Raw genomic sequence first — 20,262 nt, 5'->3', positions numbered from 1 at the left:
ATAATAACTGAAATGAAAAATTCACATCATGGGTTCCAAATCAGACATGACTATGAAGAAGTATCAGCACACTTGAAGAAAAGATAATCACAATTATCAAATTGGAGGAACAGAAAGAAAAGCAAATGTAGAAAAATGAACCCTAAGGCACTTGCGGGATACTTTTCTGTGAATAATCATAGAGACTGTAGGACTTCTTGAAAAAGAGAAATGGACAGAAAGGATACTAAATAAATAATGGCATGAAATATTACAGATTTAATGAAATACTTCATGAATATACAAGTTTAAGAAGCTTGAGGACTTCAAGTAGGATAAAATCAAAACAACCTATACAAAGACATATTAAATTCAAGCTGTTGAAAGCCAAAAACAATGAAAAAATACTGAAAGGAGCTAGACAGAAGTAATTCATCACATAAAAGATATCTTCACTAAAATGATCAGCAAATTTCTCATCAGAAACTCTGCAATTTAGATTGATAAATTCTAAGTGCTGAAAGAAAAAAAAAATGTTAATTGGCAATTTTGTCAAAGTTTCCTTCAAAGATGAGATAGAAATTAAGACATTAACAGAAAAACAAAAGCTGAGGGGTACATCATTACCATTAGACTTTGCATATAAGAAAATACAAAAAGGACTCTTTTTGGATGAAATGAAAAGCTACAAGATAGTAAAGCAAACCACATGGAGACAAAAATGGCTGCAGTAAAGGTAAGATCAAAAATAATTTTAAAGCTGATATCAATCTAAATTTGGTTGTAACTCCAATTCATTTTGTCTTTCTCAATTAAAATAAAATACATAAAGCAATTATAATTTATGTAATTAGGAACACTGATTAAATATGTAATTTATGACATTAATTACAGAAAGAGTTGGATGGAGATATTAAAGAGCAGAGTTTTTGTATGCTTTGAAGTTAGCAATAAATACCTCAAAGAATAAATCCCAAGAAAAATTAAAAATAATTTTTAAATAAATGAAAACACAAGAGATCAAAATAAGAGATTTAGAGGAAGAAGGGATCACAGGGAAATTTATACCTCTATGCCTACCTTTAAAATGAAAAAAGATCTAAAATTAATATTCTAATATTATACCTTAAAGAATTATAAAATGAAGGAAAACTACACCCAAAGCTTGTAGAAGGAAGTAACTATGAAGATTAGAGCAGAGATTAAAAGAAGATTAAAAAAAAAAAAGTCAGTAAAACCAAAGCTAGTTGATTGAAAAGATCAGCAATATTATCAAAATATTAAACTGGCAAAAAGGAAAAAAAGAATAGATGCAAATAAAGTCAGAAATGAACCTACAGAAATTACTAATGGTGTTATAGATATAAAAAGGATTACAAGAAACTATGATAGAAGTGTAGATAAAAGAGCAGATTAGGAAGATGCTAAGTTCACTTCTTCCCTCTGGCATACCAAAAGAGCAAAAAAATAAAGAGCAACTGTTAATGAGAAAAACAGAAGACTGGCAGAAAATACCTTGAGGTCCACATACCAAGGAAGAAATCTGGACTCTCCTCTTTTACAAAAAATCAACTCAAAATCTATCAAAGACTTAAATTTTGTAGTAAAAATATAACATTTTTACAAGAAAAATCTAAGGGAAAACTTCATCACAGTGGATTTTGCTATGATTTCATAGGTAAGACAGCAAATGCAAAAGCCGAAAGAAAAAATATATATATAAATTAGACTTCTTCAAATGAAGACCCTTTTGCATCAAAAGATACTATCAAGAGAATGAGATAAAATGTAGATTGTGAGAAAATCTTTTCAAATTATGTATCTGGTAAGGAATTAATGTGCACAATACATAAAAGAACTGCTACAGCTCAACAACAACAAAATCTAATTGAAAAATGGAAAAGTACTTGAATAGATAAGGAATATACAAATGGTCAAAACATATATGAAAAGAAGCTCAACATCATTCATCATTATGGAAATGAAAATCAAAAGCACATAAAATTAATACTTCATTCAATAGGATATCTATTATCAGAAAAAGAAGGGAAAAAATGGAAAATAACATGTTGGTGAAAATGTAGAGAAATAGGACTTGGTGGACTGCTACTAGGAGTAAAAATGATGCATCTGCTGCGAAAAACATTTTTGTGGTTACTTAGAAAGTTAAACATAGGATCGTATGAACTAGACATTCTGTCTTGGCTATATATTGAAAGGAATTGAAATCAGTGATTAAAACACATATTTGTAGGCGGAGCCTGGTGGGCTGCCGTCTATGGGGTCGCACAGAGTCGGACACGACTGAAGTGACTTAGCAGCAGCAGCAGCAGCAGGCATAGTAACTTAATGAGTCAGATAACCATGATGATGTGATCACTCATCTAGAGCCAGACATCTTGGAGTCCGAAGTCAACTGGCCCTTAAGAAACACACTATGAACGAAGCTAGTGCAGGTGATGGAATTCCAGCTAAGCTATTTCTAATACTAAAATATGATGCTGTTAAAGTGCTGCACTCAATATGCCAGCAAATATGGAAAACTCATCACTGGACACAGGAATGGAAAAGGTCAGTTTTCATTCCATTCTCAAAGAAAGGCAATGCCAAAGAATGTTCAAGCTACCACACAATTGCACTCATTTCACATGATAGAAAGGTCATGCTCAAAATCTCCAAGATAGGCTTAAACAGTATGTGAACCAAGAACTTCCAGATATTCAAGCTGGATTTAGAAAAGGAAGAGGAACCAGAGATCAAAATGCCAACATCTCTTGGATCCTAGAAAAAGCAAGAGAATTTCAGAAAAACATCTACTTCTGCTTTATTGACTATGCTAAAACCTTTGTGTGGATTACAATAAACTGGAAAACTCTTCAAGAGATGGGAATACCAGATCACTTTACCTACCTCCTGAGAAACCTGTATGCAAGTCAAGAAACAACAGTTAGAACCAGACCTGGAACAATGGACTGATTCAAAATTGGGAAAGGAATATGTCAAGGCTGTATATTGTCACCCTGGTTATTTAAATTATACACAGAGTACATCATATGAAACACTGGGCTGGAAGAAGCACAAGCTGGAATCAAGACTGCTGGGAGAAATATCAATAACCTCAGACATGCAGATGACACCACCCTTATGGCAGAAAGTGAACAAGAACTAAAGAATCTCTTGATGAAGCTGAAAGAGGAGACTGAAAAAGCTGGCTTAAAACTCAGCATTCAAAAAACAAAGATCATGGCATTCAATCCCATTGATTCATGGCAAACGGATGGAGAAAAAATGGAAACAGTCACAGACCTTATTTTCTTGGGCTCCAAAATCACTGCTGATATTGACTGCAGCCATGAAATTAAAAGATTCCTGCTCCTTGGAGGAAAAGCTATAACAAACATAGGAAGCACATTAAAAAGAAGATACATTACTTTACCGACAAAGGTCCCTATAGTCAAAGCTATGGTGTTTCTAGGAGTCATGTATGAATGTCAGAGTTGGACCATAAAGAAAGCTGAGCATTGACAAACTGATGCTTTGGAACTGTGGTGTTGGAGAAGACTCTTGAGAGTCCCTTGGATTGCAAGGAGATCAAACCAGTCAACCCTAAAGGAAATCAGTCTTGAATATTCATTGCAAGGATGATGCTGAAGCTGAAGTTCCAATATTTTGGCCACCTGATGTGAAGAACTGACTCATTAGAAAAGACCCTGATGCTGGAAATGATTGAAGGCTGGATAAGAAGTGGGAAACAGAGGATGAGATGGATGAAGGGCTTCACTGTCTCAATGGACATTAATTTTAGCAAACTCTGGGAAATGGTGAAGGACAGGAAGCCTGGCATGCTGCAATCCATGTGGTTGCAAAGAGTCGGATACAACTGAGCAACTGAACAAGTCAGAGCAACAATTTTCAGGTCAGAAAAATGATGGATAAAGAATTTATTTTGTTTTTTATTTTTTGGAGGGTTAATAGTTTTTAGTTTTGTTTTAGTATAGTTACGTTACAATGTTGTATTAGTTTCTGCTGCTAAGTCACTTCAGTCGTGTCTGACTCTGTGAGACCCCATAGACAGCAGCCCACCAGGCTTCCCTGTCCCTGGGATTCTCCAGGCAAGAACACTGGAGTGGGTTGCCATTTCCTTCTCCAGTGCATGAAAGTGAAAAGTGAAAGTGAAGTCGCTCAGTCGTGTCCGACTCCTAGTGACCCCATGGACTGCAGCCCACCAGGCTCCTCCATCCATGGGAATTTCCAGGCAAGAGTACTGGAGTGGGGTGCCATTGCCTTCTCTGTATTAGTTTCTACTATACAGCAAAGTGAATCGGCTATATGTATACATATATCACATTTCGGTGGATTTCCTTCACATATAGATCACTCCACATCATTGAGTAGAGTTCCCTGTACTTTGCAGCAGGTTCTCATTAGTTATCTACTTTAAACATGGTATCAGTAGTGTATATATGTCAATCTCTATCTCGCATTTTATCCCACCTGCCTTCCCCCTTGGTATCCATACATCTGTTTTCTACACCTGTTCCTCTATTTCTGCTTTGCAATTTATTTACATACATTCATACATATATATATATATATGTATACATATGTGTATATAGTGAAATATTATTCAACCTTAAAAGAAAGGAAGTTATGATATGTTGAAACAAGCGTGAACCCTGAAATAAAATAATGCTAAGTCAGAAGAAAACAAATACTGTATGATTTATGTATACAAATAATGTATGATTCTACTTGTACCTGTTACCTAGAGTAGTCCAATTTTATAGAGATGGAAAGTAGGGCAGAGATTATCAGGGGCTAAGGAATGAGAGCTATAGGGAGTTATTTAATGATAGAGTTGATGTTATAGATGATGAAAATATTTGAGGTAAACATAGAGCTGATTGGACTTCCCTGGTGCCTTCAGTTCAATTCAGTAGCTCAGTCGTGTCCAACTCTTTGTGACCCCATGAATCACAGCACGCCAGGCCTCCCTGTCCATCACCAACTCCCAGACTTCACTCAAACTCACGTTCACTGAGTCGGTGATGCCATCCAACCATCTCATCCTCTGTTGTCCCCTTCTCCTCCTGTCCCCAATCCCTCCCAGCATCAGAGTTATTTCCAATAAGTCAACTCTTCGTATAAGGTGGCCAAAGTATTGGAGTTTCAGCTTCAGCATCAGTCCTTCCAAAGAACACCCAGGACTGATCTCCTTTAGAATGGACTGGTTGGATCTCCTTGCAGTCCAAGGGACTCTCAAGAGTCTTCTCCAGCACCACAGTTCAAAAGCATCAATTCTTCGGCACTCAGCTTTCTTCCCTGGTGCCTTAGTTGTTAAATAATCTGCTTGCAATGTGGAAAACCTGGGTCCTATCCAATGGGTCAGGAAGATGCCCTGGAGGAAGGCATGGCAACCCACTCCAGTAATCTTACCTGGAGAATCCCCATGGACAGAGGAGCCTGGCAGGCTGCAGTCCATGGCGTCACAAAGAGTCAGACACGACCGTGCAACCAGATGCCATGCCATATAGTTGATGGTTACACAATGTTGTAGATGTTTTAATGTCACCAAACTCTAGACTTACAATACTTTAAAATGATAAATATAGTTATGAATACTTTATGAGTCTATGTTACTGGTAAGTATGTAAAAAAATAAGTTCAAAAGAGGTAAAATCTTTGTTTCAAAAATCCTCTTTACCAGAGTGGCCTAGTAACATCAATATGTAGTTCTTTCAGATGCAGATTGTAGTTTTTCTTCATCTACATCTTCATCATTTTTCTTCATCGGGTCAAGTTAGAATTAACTGGAAGGTGAAAGGCCATTGACTAGGATTATTGCAAGCCTTTGAAAACATGGTTATAGTGTTAATGGTTTATAAACACTCATTGTTGGGGACTGTTTGCTTGTGTATTGCCTGGAGGCATCAAATCTGATCAATCATAGGTTAACTTCTGATAGGATGTGATTCTAAAAATCTTCTAATAAAGATATTCATCTTAATAGGTTCTGTGGCGATACACAGGAAAGAAACCAGAAACACTAGGCGCCAATACCCGACTATATAAATGGATTCCACAAAATGATCTTCTTGGTAAGACCAAAGAGAAGAAAAATAAATAGAGCTGAATGAAGTTTAATCTGAATGATTATTCAATAACAGATATCCTACAAATTTATATTTAAAATAAGAAAAAGGAAATTTTAATGTGTTCTTCACATTTCTTCAGTATTTTGTATAAAAAAGGATTATTCATGACATTTTTTAAAGACTAATGCACACTTTATTCAAGACCATCATGATAAGTATAGTTATTAGTGCAATGGACTTTTACAATAAGACAGAGAGTCTTATTTTACAATAAGACAGAGAGATACAACTCTGTATGCAGAAAGGAAAAGTGGGGAATTTTCCCCTAAAGAACATAATGGAAGTTCATTGGATGAAAAATTACAAATAGTTGAACTGACCTAGTAAATGCTTGCTAAAATTGGGCAATGCAGAGATAGTGGAGCCACAAAATCAAATTCTAGTTGAGAAGAGTTCAGAGGAACCTGACTAGACCTTGGTCAAGGATCTTTGTCAAACTTTAGCATAAATATCAAGTTTATAAATCTTGCATTTATGATTAATCTCTCCCTCCTCAGGATCAATGTCAGAGAAAGTACTTTTAGATCAGGCTCTCATTAACTTTTGTATAGAATATTGTAACACACTCCTGATGTTCTTCATCCATTTTCTCCTACCTCTCTTCTCTAGAGAAAAAAAAATCTGGCAAGCCATCTCACCTATATTTCATATATAATATAAATGGCTGCATATTAGTATAAAGTCAAGTGCAAATCCTATTTTCTTAAACAGAGTACATCATGAACTTGATGTAACCTATCTTTCTAGCCTGTTATGCCAACATTCTCATATTGAAATCCTACACATCTCACCTCCCTTTTCCCATCTTCAAAAATATTTGGTTTTTACAGTCCCTCCCTTTGTTTTTATTGATATATTCTTCTTGCAATAATTTGTCAAATGGCAAGTACTCTCCATCATGTATTCTGCAGGAAACTTCTTAGTTGTCTGTGGGATGACTTAATTGTTGGAATCACTAACTATACTTAGCCTGGAGTAATTAATTGCTGCTTTCTTCAGAGCCTATAAGGATTTATATGTGTTCTCATGGCACATAATTATATACAAGATGTTACCTAATAGAATTTGGCTTATGCAGGTGTCATGGTTTTCTGTTTCTGAAACTCTTACAATTTAGAATAATAATGTTTCTTTCTTTTTTTTTTTTTTTAATTTTTAGGCCATCCCAAAACCAGAGCTTTTATTACTCACTGTGGAACCAATGGGGTCTATGAAGCTATTTACCATGGGGTCCCTATGGTTGGAATTCCTTTTTTTGCTGACCAGTATGATAATGTTGTTCGTATGCAAGCAAAAGGGGCAGCTGTTGAAGTAGACTTGCAAAGAATGACAAGTGCAGATCTGCTGAATGCTTTGAAAGAAGTTATTAACAACCCTTTGTGAGTAGAGAATATATACATTTTTAAGAAGCCTTGTGTATTTTGAAGGAATAATCAGCTTTATACAATTATAAATTGATAATTTTATATAATAACCAGTGCATGGGTAATATCAAATAAGATTATTTTATATTTCTTAAATCTTGTGAAATTATTTTGTCACCTACCACTACTGAGTGATAGATTACAACCTCAAAGAAATACTACATTTATTTAAAGAAAATTATCTATTGTTAAAAAGATATAAGCTTTTTAATTTACAATAGTACTTTTTATTTCTTAAAAATTGCAGATATTATCACTCTAAAGAATTTAGGAAATGTAACAAAATCATAAAAACATAACCACTCAGCTTTCCTCATGTAGTTATAACCAACACCAGTTTAGAAACTTCTGCTATTTGCTTGTCTAATTTATAAATAGAAAGTAATAGAAATATATTTGTAAAAATAGAGTTATATTTGTTCATTTAAAATATTTTATATTGGTATATTTTAAATTAAAACTAGAGAAAGAGAATGAAGCAAAATTGAGAGATCCAAATGGAGGCAGAGAAGACCCTAGCCTCCTTGTTCCCTGGCAGAAAATAACAGTTAGACACTATCTATGAACAAAATCACCTCTGGGAATGCTCTAAGTCCATGTATGAAATTTTAGCAACACAGTAGAACAACAAGCAAAAAAAAAAAAAAAGCCTGAGATAAATCACACAAGAATAAAATGATAACAGTTTTATTTTACCAGCATCATCCTCAAGGCAGCATTGCTCAGCACCAAGAGAGAACTCTCAGCTAGAAAGAGTTCCTTGGTAGAAAAAGAAGAATGGAGTGGGTGATCAATTTCTAAGGCCTTCTGGGACACAAAAATAGAAAAACAAATTCTAAATTTGTATGAAGCCACAAGAGATCTCAAACAGCCAAAGCAGTCCCAAGAAATAATGACATTGAAGGCATCCCACTTTTTATTTCAAACTGTACTACAAAGCTATAGTAATTTTAAACAGATGATATTGTCATAAAAATAGACATACAGACCAATGGACAGGATTGAGAGCCTTGAAACAAACCCTCATATATAAAGCTGAATAATATTTTTCAAAAAGTGAAGAATACTCAATAGGAAAAGCGTTATCCCTTCAATGAGTAGTATTAGGGAAACTAGATAATTATATGCAGGAGAATAGAATTTGGAGCTGTATATTACATTACTTACAAAAGATGACTAGAAATGGACTAAAGACTTAAACATAAGACCGGAAACCACAGAACTCCTATGATCAAACAGGAGGAAAAGTTTCTTGACAAGGGTATTGACAACAAATTTTGGGATATGATACCAACAATACAAGGAACCAGTGCAAAACAAAAGGTGAGGCTATATTAAGCTCAAAAGCTTCTGTACAGCAAAAGAAATGACCTACAAAATGAAAGGCAACATACCAAATTGGAGAACATTTTTAAAATAACACATCTGATAAGAAACTAATATACAAAAGATATAAGTAACTCATATTACTCAATAGCAAAAGTTTTTTAAAAATGGAGTTATTGAATAGATATTGGCCCCAAAAAGATGTATAATGGCCAACAGGTACATGAAAAGGGGCTTGACACTACTAAGCATCATAAAAGGCAAATCAAAACCTCACCTTTCCCACCTCACACTTATTAGAATTGTTGTTGAGGTTGTTCAGTCACTAAGTTGTTGCTGACTCTGTGACCCCATTGACTACAGCATGCCAGGCTACCATGTCCTCACCTATCTCCTGGAGTTTGCTCAAATACATGTCCATTGAGGTGGTGATGCTATCTAACCATCTCATCCTCCGCTGCCCAATTTTCTTTTTCCCTTCAATCTGACTCAGCAGTAGGTTCTTTTGCAGTGAATCAGCTCTTTGCATCAGGTGACCAAAGTATTGGAGCTTCAGCTTTAGCATCAGTCCTTCCATGAAATTCAGGGTTGATTTCTTTTAGGATTGACTGGTTTGATCTCCTTACTGTCCAAGGGACTCTTGAGTCTTCTTCAGCACCAGAATTAGAAAGCATCAGTTCTTCAGTGCTCAGCCTTCTTTATGGTCCAACTCTCACATGATTGCTGGAAAAACCATAGCTTTGACTATAGGGACATTAGTCAGCAAAGTAATGTCTCTGCTTTTTAATATGCTGTCTGTGTTTGTCATAGTTTTTCTTCCAAAGAGCAAGAGCCTTTTAATTTCATGACTGCAGTTGCTCTCCAGAGTGATTTTGGAGCCCAAGAAAATAAAAGTATGACACTGTTTCCACATCTATTTGTCACAAAGTGATGGGACAGGATACCATATTCTTAGTGTTTTTCAATGTTGAGCTTCAAGCCAGCTTTTTCACTTTCTTTCTCTTTCATCAAGAGGCTCTTTAGTTCCTCCTTGCTTTCTTCCATAAGGGCAGAGTCATTTGCATATCTGAGGCTCTTGATATTTCTCCTGGCAATCTTGATTCCACCTTTAACTTCATCCAGCCTGGCATTTCTCATGATGTACTCCTTTCTTAATTGTAACCAGTCCAATGTACCATGTTCACCCCTTACTGTTGCTTCTTAACCTGCACACAGGTGGTTCTTGACTTGCAAAGTGGTCTGGTATTCCCATCTCTTGAAGAATTTTCCACTTTGTTGTAATCCATGCAGTAAAGGCTTTAGCATACCATGTTCACCTCTTACTGTTGCTTCTTAACCTGCACACAGGTGGTTCTTGACTTGCAAAGTGGTCTGGTATTCCCATCTCTTGAAGAATTTTCCACTTTGTTGTAATCCATGCAGTAAAGGCTTTAGCATAGTCAATGAAGCAGTAGATGTTTTTCTGGAAGTCTCTTGCTTTTTATAGGATCCAGTGGATGTTGGCATTTTGATCTCTTGTTCCTCTGCCTTTTCTAAACCCAGTTTGAATATCTGAAAGTTCTTTGTTCATGTAGTATTGCAGCTGAGCTTGGAGAATTTTGAGCATTACTTTGCTAGCATGTGAAATGAGTGAAATTGTGCAGTAGTTTGAAAATTCTTTTGTCATTGCCTTTCTTTGGGACTGGAATTAAATCTGACCTTTTTGAGTCCTGTGGCAACTGCTAACTTTTCCAAATTTGCTGGCATATTGAGTGCAGCACTTTAACAGCATCATCTCTTGGGTTTTGAAATAGCTCAACTGGAATTTCATCACCTCCACTAGTTTTGTTCATAGTGATGCTTCTTAAGGTCCACTTGACTTCACACTCCAAGATTTCTGGCTCTAGGTGAGTGATCACACCATGGAGTAGGAAATGGCACCCCAATCTAGTATTCTTGTTTGGAAAATATTCCCCTGGAGTAGGAAATGGCAACCCACTCCATTATTCTTGCTTAGTGAACCCCATGTACAGAGGAGCCTGGACTACTTTAGTCTGTGAAGTTTCAATGAGCAGGAACAACTGAGCACAAAAGCATGAAATAATATTCATACATGACTATTAGAAAATCATAGCTTTGACTATATGGACCATGTCAGCACAATGATATATATTTCTGCTTCTTAATATCCTTTTTAGGTTTATCAGAGCTTTCCTTTCAGGGAACAAGTGTCTTTTAATTCCATGGCTGCAGTCAATGTCTGCAGTGATTTTGTGGCCCAGAAAATAAAATCTATCACTGCTTTCACTTTTCCCCCTTCTGTTTGCCATGGAGTGATGGGACCAGATGCCATGGTCTGTTTTTCGTATGTTGAGTTTCAAGCCAGCTTAGAACTTTTAGAAAGGCCATCATTAAAAGACAAGGTGTAAGAGGTATTGGTAAGGATGTAGAAAAAGAACTCCAGTGCACTCCAGATGGGAATGAAAATTGGTGGAGCCACTTGGAAAACAGTATGGAAGCTTGTCAAAATATCAACAACAAAACAAATTCACTATCCAGCATTCACTGCTGGATATATAACCAAAGGAAATTAAAACAGAATATGGAAGAGATATCTTCATCCCAGTGCTAATTTCTGTATTATTCACAAAAAACAAAATATGAATAAAACCTACGTGTCTGTCAATGAATGAATAGATTGAGAAGATGTGGTATAGGTATGTAAAATAATAATATTTAGCAAAGAAGACAAAGGAAATACTGCCATTAGTGAAAACATGGAATTGTGCTGAGTAAAGTAACTCAGACAGTGAATGACAAACATTAGTTGAGATTACTTATATGTATAACCTAAAAGTTTGAACTCATAGAAGCAGAGAGTAGAGTGGTGTTTTCTAGGGCCTAGGAGTTGGGAGAGTGGAAAGACAACCTTTGAGTAATAGGGATCAGGCTTTTAGTAATAAAATAAATAAGTTCTGGGGAACTTTGTGCAGCATGGTGGTTAGCTGTGATCATAAACAAATAAATAAATTCTCAGTAATGAAGGATTACATTTGTTATAAAATTATATTTCATATAAATCAAATATATTCTTTGGAAAAAAGAAACTAATTAAAATTTAAAAATTTGCCAAGGTTAAATAAATGTTTCTATATATCAGATAAATCCTTGCTACAAATTTTGTATAAATCTATAAATGAGCATTGACATTGGAGATTAAAATTATTTCTTAGACATTTTAATTTTTTAAATAATGAATGATTTTTCACTATGAAGTCACTTCTTATCAGCATCTCTCTTTTTTGTTTAACTTACTTTCAATTGGGGGGTAACTGATTTACAATGTTGTATTCTTTTTTATCTTGCAACAACTTTTTGTTGTTGTTAAGTAGCTCAGTCATGTCCAACTCCTTGCCACCCCATGGAGTACAATAGGAGTCAGCTTCAGCATCTGTCCGTCCAATGAATGTTCAGGACTGATTTCCTTTAGGATTGACTGGTTTGATCTCCTTGCAGTCTAAGGGACTCTCAAGAGTCTTTTCCAACACCACAGTTCAAAAGCATCAATTCTTGGACACTCAGCTTTCTTTATAGTCCAACTCTCACATCCATACATGACTACTGGAAAAACCATATTTTTGACTAGACGGACTTTTGTCAGCAAAGTAATTTCTCTGCTTTTTAACATACTGTCTGGGTTGGTTATAGCTTTTCTTCCAAGGAGCAAGTGTCTTTTAATAGCATGGTTTCAGTCACCATCTGCAGTGATTTTGAGCCCCTCCCCCCATCTATTTGCCATGAAATGATTGGTCTGATGCCATGATCTTAGTTTATTGAATGCTGTGTTTTAAGCCAACTTTTTCACTCTCCTCTTTCACTATCATCAAGAGGCTCTTTAGTTCTTCTTCGCTTTCTGCCAAGAGGGTGGTGTCATCTGTGTACCTGAAGTTATTGATATTTCTCCCAGCAATCTTGATTCCAGATTGTGTTTCATCCAGCCTGACATCTCCCATGTACTCTACATAAAAGTTAAATAAGCAGGGTGACAATATACAGCATTGATGTAGTCATTTCCTAATTTGGAACCTGTCTGTTGTTCCATGTCCAGTTCTAACTGTTGTTTCTTGACCTGCATACATATATCTCAGGAAGCAGGTCTGCGATATAATATCCCATCAGATATAATATCCTACACATATAATATCTGTTGAAGAATCTTCCACATTTGTTGTAATCCACACAGTCAAATGCTGTGGTGTAGTCAGTCAATAAAGAAAAAGCAGACATTGATTTGGAACTCTCTTGCTTTTTTGATGATCCAATGGATGTTGGCATTTTGATCTCTGATTCCTCTGCCTTTTCTAAATCCAGCTTGAATATCTGGAAGTTATTGGTTTGCATAGTGTTGAAAACAACCTTGGAGAATTTTGAGCATTACTTTGCTAGCATGTGAGATGAGTGCAATTGTGCGATAGTTTGAACATTTTTTGGCATTGCCTTTCTTTGGGATTGGAATGAAAACTGACCTTTTCCAGTCTTGTGGCCAATGATGAGCTTTCCAAATTTGCTGGCATATTAAGTGCAAAGCTTCAATAGTATCATCTTTCCTGCTGTGCTTCGTCCCTCAGTTGTGTCTGACTCTTTGTGATACAATGGATTGTAGCCCACCAGGATTGTTGGGATTAGATGTAACCTAGTTGGAATTTCATGACATCCACTAGCTTTGTTCATAGTGATGCTTCCTAAGGCCCTTTTGACTGCACGCTGCAGAATGTCTGGCTCTGGGTGAGTGATCACACCATTGCGGTTATCTGGGTCATGATCTTTTTTGTATAGTTGCCCCAAATCACTGCAGATGGTAGCTGCAGCCATGAAATTAAGACACTTGTTCTTTCGAAGAAAAGCTATGACCAACCTAGACAGCATATTAGAAAACATATGCTGTTTCAATTGGGGGGTAACTGATTTACAATGTTGTATTCTTTTTTATCTTGCAACAACTTTTTGTTGTTGTTAAGTAGCTCAGTCATGTCCAACTCCTTGCCACCCCATGGAGTACAATAGGAGTCAGCTTCAGCATCTGTCCGTCCAATGAATGTTCAGGACTGATTTCCTTTAGGATTGACTGGTTTGATCTCCTTGCAGTCTTGTCTAGTCAAAGCTATGGTTTTTCAAGTAGTCATGCATGGATGTGAGAGCTGAACCATCAAGAAATCTGAGCACTGAAGAACTGATGCTTTTGAACTGTGGTGTTGGAGAAGACTCTTTAGAGTCCCTTGGACTGAAAGGAGATCCAGTCAGTCCATCCTAAAGGAAATCATTCCTGAATATCCATTGGAAGGACTGATGTTGAAGTTGAAGCCTCAATACTTTGGCCACCTGATGCAAAGAACTGACTCATTGGCAAAGATCCTGATGCTGGGCAAGATGGAAGGCTGGAGGAGAAGAGGATGGCAGAGGATGAGATGCTTCAATGGCATCACCAGATTGATGGACAGGAGTTTGAGCAAGCTCTGGAGGTTGGTGATGGACAGGGAACCTGGTGTGCTGCAGTCCATGAGCAAAGAGTCAGACATGACTGAGTGACTGAAATGAACTGAACTCTTTGTATTCTTGCCACCTCTTCTTAATATCTTCTGCTTCTGTTAGGTCCATACCATCTCTGTCCTTTATTGTGCCCATCTTTACTTGAAATATTTCCTTGGTATCTCTAGTTTTCTGAAATCTCAAATCTTTCCCTTTCTATTGCTTTCCTCTATTTCTTTGCATTGACCACATAGGAAGGCTATCTTATCTCTCCTTGCTATTCTTTGAAACTCTGCATTGAGATGGATATTTATTTTCTTTTCTCCTTTGCGTTTTGCTTCTCTTCTTTTCTCAGCTATTTGTAAGGCTTCCTCAGACAACCATTTTCCCTTCTACAGTTCTTTTTCTTGGGGTTGGTTTTGATCATGGCCTCCTGTACAATGTCATAAACCTCTGTCCATAGTTCTTCATGCACTCTGTCTATCTGATCTAATCCCTTGAATTCATTTGTCACTTCCACTGTATAATTGTAAGTGATTTGATTTATGTCATATCTGAATGGTCTACTGCTTTTCCCTCCTTATTTAATGTAAATCTAAATTTGGCAATAAGGAGTTCATGATCTGACCACAGTCAACTCCTGGTCTTGTTTTTGCTGACTGTATAGAGTAATTTCATCCTCAACTTCAAAGAATATAATCAATCTGGTTTTGGGATTGACCATCTCTACACATTGACCACGTATAGAGTCATTTCTTGTGTTGTTGGAGGAGGGTGGTGTTTGCTATGACCGGTGCGTGTTCTTGACAAAACTCTGTTAGCCTTTGTCATGCTTCCTTTTGTACCCCAAGGCCAAAGTTGCCTGTTACTCCAGGTGTTTCTTAACTTCCTATTTTTGCACTCCAGTCCCCTATGATGGCTTTATTGACTATGCCAAAGCCTTTGACTGTGTGGATCACAATAAACTGTGGAAAATTCTGAAAGAGATGGGAATACCAGACCACCTGATCTGCCTCTTGAGAAATTTGTATGCAGGTCAGGAAGCAACAGTTAGAACTGGACATGGAACAACAGACTGGTTCCAAATAGGAAAAGGAGTTCATCAAGGCTATATATTGTCACCCTGTTTATTTAACTTATATGCAGAGTACATCATGAGAAATGCTGGACTGGAAGAAACACAAGCTGGAATCAAGATTGCCAGGAGAAATATCAATAACCTCAGATATGCAGATGACACCACCCTTATGGAAGAAAGTGAAGAGGAACTCAAAAGCCTCTTGATGAAAGTGAAAGAGGAGACTGAAAAAGTTGGCTTCAAGCTCAACATTTAGAAAATGAAGATCATGGCATCTGATCCCATCGCTTCATGGGAAATAGATGGGGCAACAGTGGAAACAGTGTCAGACTTTATTTTTCTGGGCTCCAAAATCAGTGCAGATGGTGACTGCAGCCATGAAATTAAAAGACACTTACTCCTTAGAAGGAAAGTTATGACCAACCTAGATAGCATATTGAAAAGCAGAGACATTATTTTGCCAACAAAGTTTCATCTAGTCAAGGCTATGGTTTTTCCTGTGGTCATGTATGGATCTGAGAGTTGGACTGTGAAGAAGGCTGAGTGCCAAAGAATTGATGCCTTTGAACTGTGGTGTTGGAGAAGACTCTTGAGAGTCCCTTGGACTGCAAGGAGATCCAACCAGTCCATTCTGAAGGAGATCAGCCCTGGGATTTCTTTGGAAGGAATGATGCTAAAGCTGAAACTCCAGTACTTTGGCCACCTCATGCGAAGAGTTGACTCATTGGAAAAGACTCTGATGCTGAGAGGGATTGGGGGCAGGAGGAGAAGGGGACGACAGAGGATGAGATGGCTGGATGGAATCACTGACTTGATGGACGTGAGTCTGAGTGAACTCCAGGAGTTGGTGATGGACAGGGAGGCCTGGTGTGCTGCGATTCATGGGGTCACAAAGAGTCGGACACGACTGAGTGACCGATCTCATCTGATCTGATCTTATGATGAAAAGGACATCTTTCTTTGGTGCTAGTCCTAGAAAGTCTCGTAGGTTTTCACAGAGCCATTCAACTTCAGTCTCTTCAGCTTTAGTGGCTGGGGCAAAGATTTGGATTGCTGTGATGTTGAGTGGTTTGCCTTGGAAACGAATAGAGATCATTCAGTCATTTTTGCAATTGCTCCCAAGTACTGCATTTTGGACTCTTTTGCTGACTGTGAGGGCTATTCCATTTCTTCTAAGGGATTCTTGCCCATAGTATTAGATATAGTGGTCATCTGAATTAAATTTGCACATTCCAGTCCATTTTGGTTCGCTGATTCCTAGAATGTCGATATTCACTCTTGCCATCTCCTGTTTGACCACTTCCAATTTGCCTTGATTAATGGACCTAACATTTCCAGGTTCCTATGAAATATTGCTCTTTATAGTATCAGACTTTACTTTCACCACCAGAGACATCCACAAATGGGCATCGTTTCCACTTTGGGTCAGATTCTTCATTCCTTCTGGGGCTATTTCTCTGATCTTCTCCAGTAACATTTTGGACACCTACTGACCCGAACAGTGCATCTTTTGGTGTCATATCTTTTTGCCTTTTCATACTGTTCATGAAATTCTCAAGGCAGAATGCTGAAGTGGTTTGCCATTCCCTTCTCCAGTACAACAATGTGAATCCTCCATAAGTTTATATATATATATATATAAAATCCCCTCCTTCTTGACCGTCTTCCTCTGACCTCCACCCCATCCCACACTTTTGTGTTTTGTGGCAATCTCTTGGGTATATTCAAGTCTTTTCAACCCCATGGACTGTAGCCTGCTAGTCTCCTCTGTTGATAGGACTTTCCAGGGTTTAATACTGGCATGGATTGCCATTTCCTTCTCTAGAGGATCTCACTGACCCAGGGATCGAACGTGCATCTCCTGCTCTCCCGCATTGGCAGGGAGATTCCTTAGCACTGAGCCACCTAGGAAGCCCCAGAGTACCAGGCTGAGCTCTCTGTGTTATACAGCAAATTCTAATGGCTATCTACTCTACACATGATAGTATATATAAGTCAGTGCTACTTCCTCAATTTGTCCGACTGTGTCCCATCCCTTGCTGTGTACACAAGTTTGTCCTCTACATCTGCATTTCTATTCCTACCTTACAAATGGGGTAATAAGTACAATTTTTTTTCCTAGGTTACAATGTTAATATATGATATTTGTTTTTCTCCTTCTGACTTACTTCACTCTGTAAAACAGGCTGTGGGTTCCATCAATGTCTCTTAAACATCACATCTTAGATTTCTTTGCTATATTATCAGTACAATGTTATCAAAGCTTACAACGTACACATCTTGCCCATGACCACAATTTCCAATATCACTTAGCATTAATTTCATATTTATATGGATTTAATGAACCAATTTGTGTTTTAATGGAGTATTTTGTTGACTTTTTATCTGATAAATACTTTCTGTATCTGTCTTGGAATTTCTGTTGCTGTTGTTTGTTTTCCTGAGATGTGTTCAGAGGTACTTATTCCTTAAATTTTTGTGTATTAAAAAAGGCCTGCCTTGATTGTTTAAACCAAAGGGCAACAGGGCTTTGTTTACTTTTTTCTCATTTATAGTTCTCATCCTCAAAACTTGCTGCATGCTTTCCCATGATTTTCTACTATTTAATGTTCTGTATTCTTTATCAATGATGATTGCACTTTGGTGTGGGCGAATAACCTCCCTCCTTTACAAACCCAAGGAAATCTTGCTTCTAAGTCAGCCATTCAAAGCGTTAAGCCAAAACCGTGGTTTGGTCTTCTGTTCCTTGACAGAAGTCAGGAGAGTTAGTGTTCCAGCTATTGCCATCCTTCCATCTCACTACTGCAGGCACAGCCCTCTGCTGTTGTTGTACAGTTGCTCAGTCGTGTCTACTCTTTGCGACTCCATGAAATGCAGCACACCAGGCCTCCCTGTCCTTCACTATCTCCCAGAGTTTCCCCAAGTTCATGTTCATTTTCAGTGATGCCATCCAACCGTTTCATCCTCTGATGCCCTCTTCTCTTTCTTCCCTCAATATTTTCCAGCACTGTGGACCTTCCCAGTGAGTTGTCTATTCTCATCAGATGACCAAGATACTGGAGCTTCAGCTTCAACATCAGTCCTTCCAGTGAATATTCAGGGTTGATCTCCCTTATGATTGACTGGTTTGATCTCCTTGCTGTCCAAAGGACTTTCAGGAGTCTTTTCCAGCACCATAGTTGAAAGCATCAGTTATTTGGCATCTGACTTCTTTATGGTCCAACTCTCACAATGGTATGGGACCATTAGGAAGACCATAGCCTTGACTATTTAGATCTTTGTTGGCAGAGTAATGTTTCTGGTTTTCAACACACAGCCCTCTTTAGCCTGAGGCAAAAATGCCAGCATCTATTCAGTCTCAGGCCCTATTTCTTGCCTAGAAGATCACATGAAGCTTTTTTGCTTTCATCTGAAATGTCAGGACCATGAAGATCACATACTTGAATCATTTCCTATTACTGCTGAAGTCTAATTAATACTGTCACTCCAGACCAAACCTGGGGAAGAGTGAAGGAGTGGGGAAAGGGTTCCTTTTTCATAGACCTTCCCTTCCATGCTGCTTCCTACACTATTATATTCCCAATGCCACACTCAGCAAGTTAGATCAAAATTCTGTATTCTCAAGCTACATATTCTATTAATCCATTCTTATTTCTATGCTTTGAGAATGCTATTTTCAATTGGAAATTATTTTCTCTCCTACCTCCAATAATTGCTGAGACTGTAAAGCATCCAACAGATTCCAGCCAATGGACCATCATATCTAGAAATATCTCAAGAGGAAACAATTTTCTTAAGCCTTTCATATTCTTGGTGATATAAATTATGACACAACTTACCATATAATTAATTATGCAATATATTTTTAATAATATATATGTGTTTTAGGTGTATCATGTCCTTAACAAACTTTACAGGTTGTTATTTATATATTAAATTTTAGCTATAAAGAGAATGCTATGAAGTTATCAAGAATCCACCATGATCAACCTGTAAAACCCCTGGACCGAGCAGTCTTCTGGGTTGAGTTTGTCATGCGCCACAAAGGAGCCAAGCACCTTCGACCAGCTTTCCATGACCTCAACTGGTTCCAGTACCACTCTTTGGATGTGATTGGCTTCCTGCTAGCCTGTGTGGCAACTGTTGCATTCCTGGTCACTAAATGTTGCCTGTTTTGTTACTGGAAGTTTGGTAAGACTGCAAAGAAGAAAAAGATAGAGTAGTCTCTTCTGCCTTTCTTTTTTTTAATAATTGGGCTAGAAACTTTGACAGAATCCATCTGAATAATCCAGCCACTGATTTGAAAAGATTTCTCTCCTCTTCGTCTGGATTCTTGTCCAGTCTTCAACTTATCAAGACAAAGATCAAAGATTCACTCCAGAAATAAGCCACATGATTCAGAATTAAGGTTTAAAATAATCTATTCTTTAAAAAGATATGACAAATGAATAAACATATGGAAATTTTAACAGTTAAAGTTTAGTGCTTTCCTTTGTTCATTGCTTTCAGTTCAACCAGTTGAGATGCTGGTGAGGCCTCAGGAACATAATGATAAATCCTATTTCCATACTGATCAGGTTGAATATTTCTTAAATATCTAACATAATTTTGGGTTCAATACTCAATAATTATTTCATATTCTCTAAGAAATATTTAAGAACTAATGCAGAACACACTCTAGCCAGAGCTTCTTTGCCAGTCAAGAATATCAGAAGACTGACAGGATTTCTACTCTGCTGTAAAGCACATTTTACATCATCAATTTCCTTTCATATCACACATTAGACTTTGTCCC

At 37.3% G+C, this 20,262-nt stretch overlaps 1 protein-coding gene across 1 annotated transcript in view; it reads left to right on the top strand.

The window, feature by feature from the left end:
• Positions 1-19,936, top strand: part of LOC133249638 (UDP-glucuronosyltransferase 2C1-like) — a 34,230-nt gene extending 14,294 nt beyond the window's left edge. The window contains exons 4-6 of the mRNA XM_061420370.1: positions 5,990-6,077; positions 7,294-7,513; positions 19,411-19,936. Coding sequence (XP_061276354.1) covers positions 5,990-6,077; positions 7,294-7,513; positions 19,411-19,690 — 588 coding nt within the window. The 3' untranslated portion in view covers positions 19,691-19,936. The remainder of the gene's footprint in view (positions 1-5,989; positions 6,078-7,293; positions 7,514-19,410) is intronic.
• Positions 19,937-20,262: the final 326 nt, after the last annotated feature.

Source organism: Bos javanicus, chromosome 6, assembly GCF_032452875.1.
Source record: "Bos javanicus breed banteng chromosome 6, ARS-OSU_banteng_1.0, whole genome shotgun sequence".
In the NCBI taxonomy this organism is placed as follows: Eukaryota; Metazoa; Chordata; class Mammalia; order Artiodactyla; family Bovidae; genus Bos; species Bos javanicus.
The sequence above is the reverse complement of the archived record's forward strand: the minus strand, read 5'-3'. Positions and strand labels throughout refer to the sequence as shown.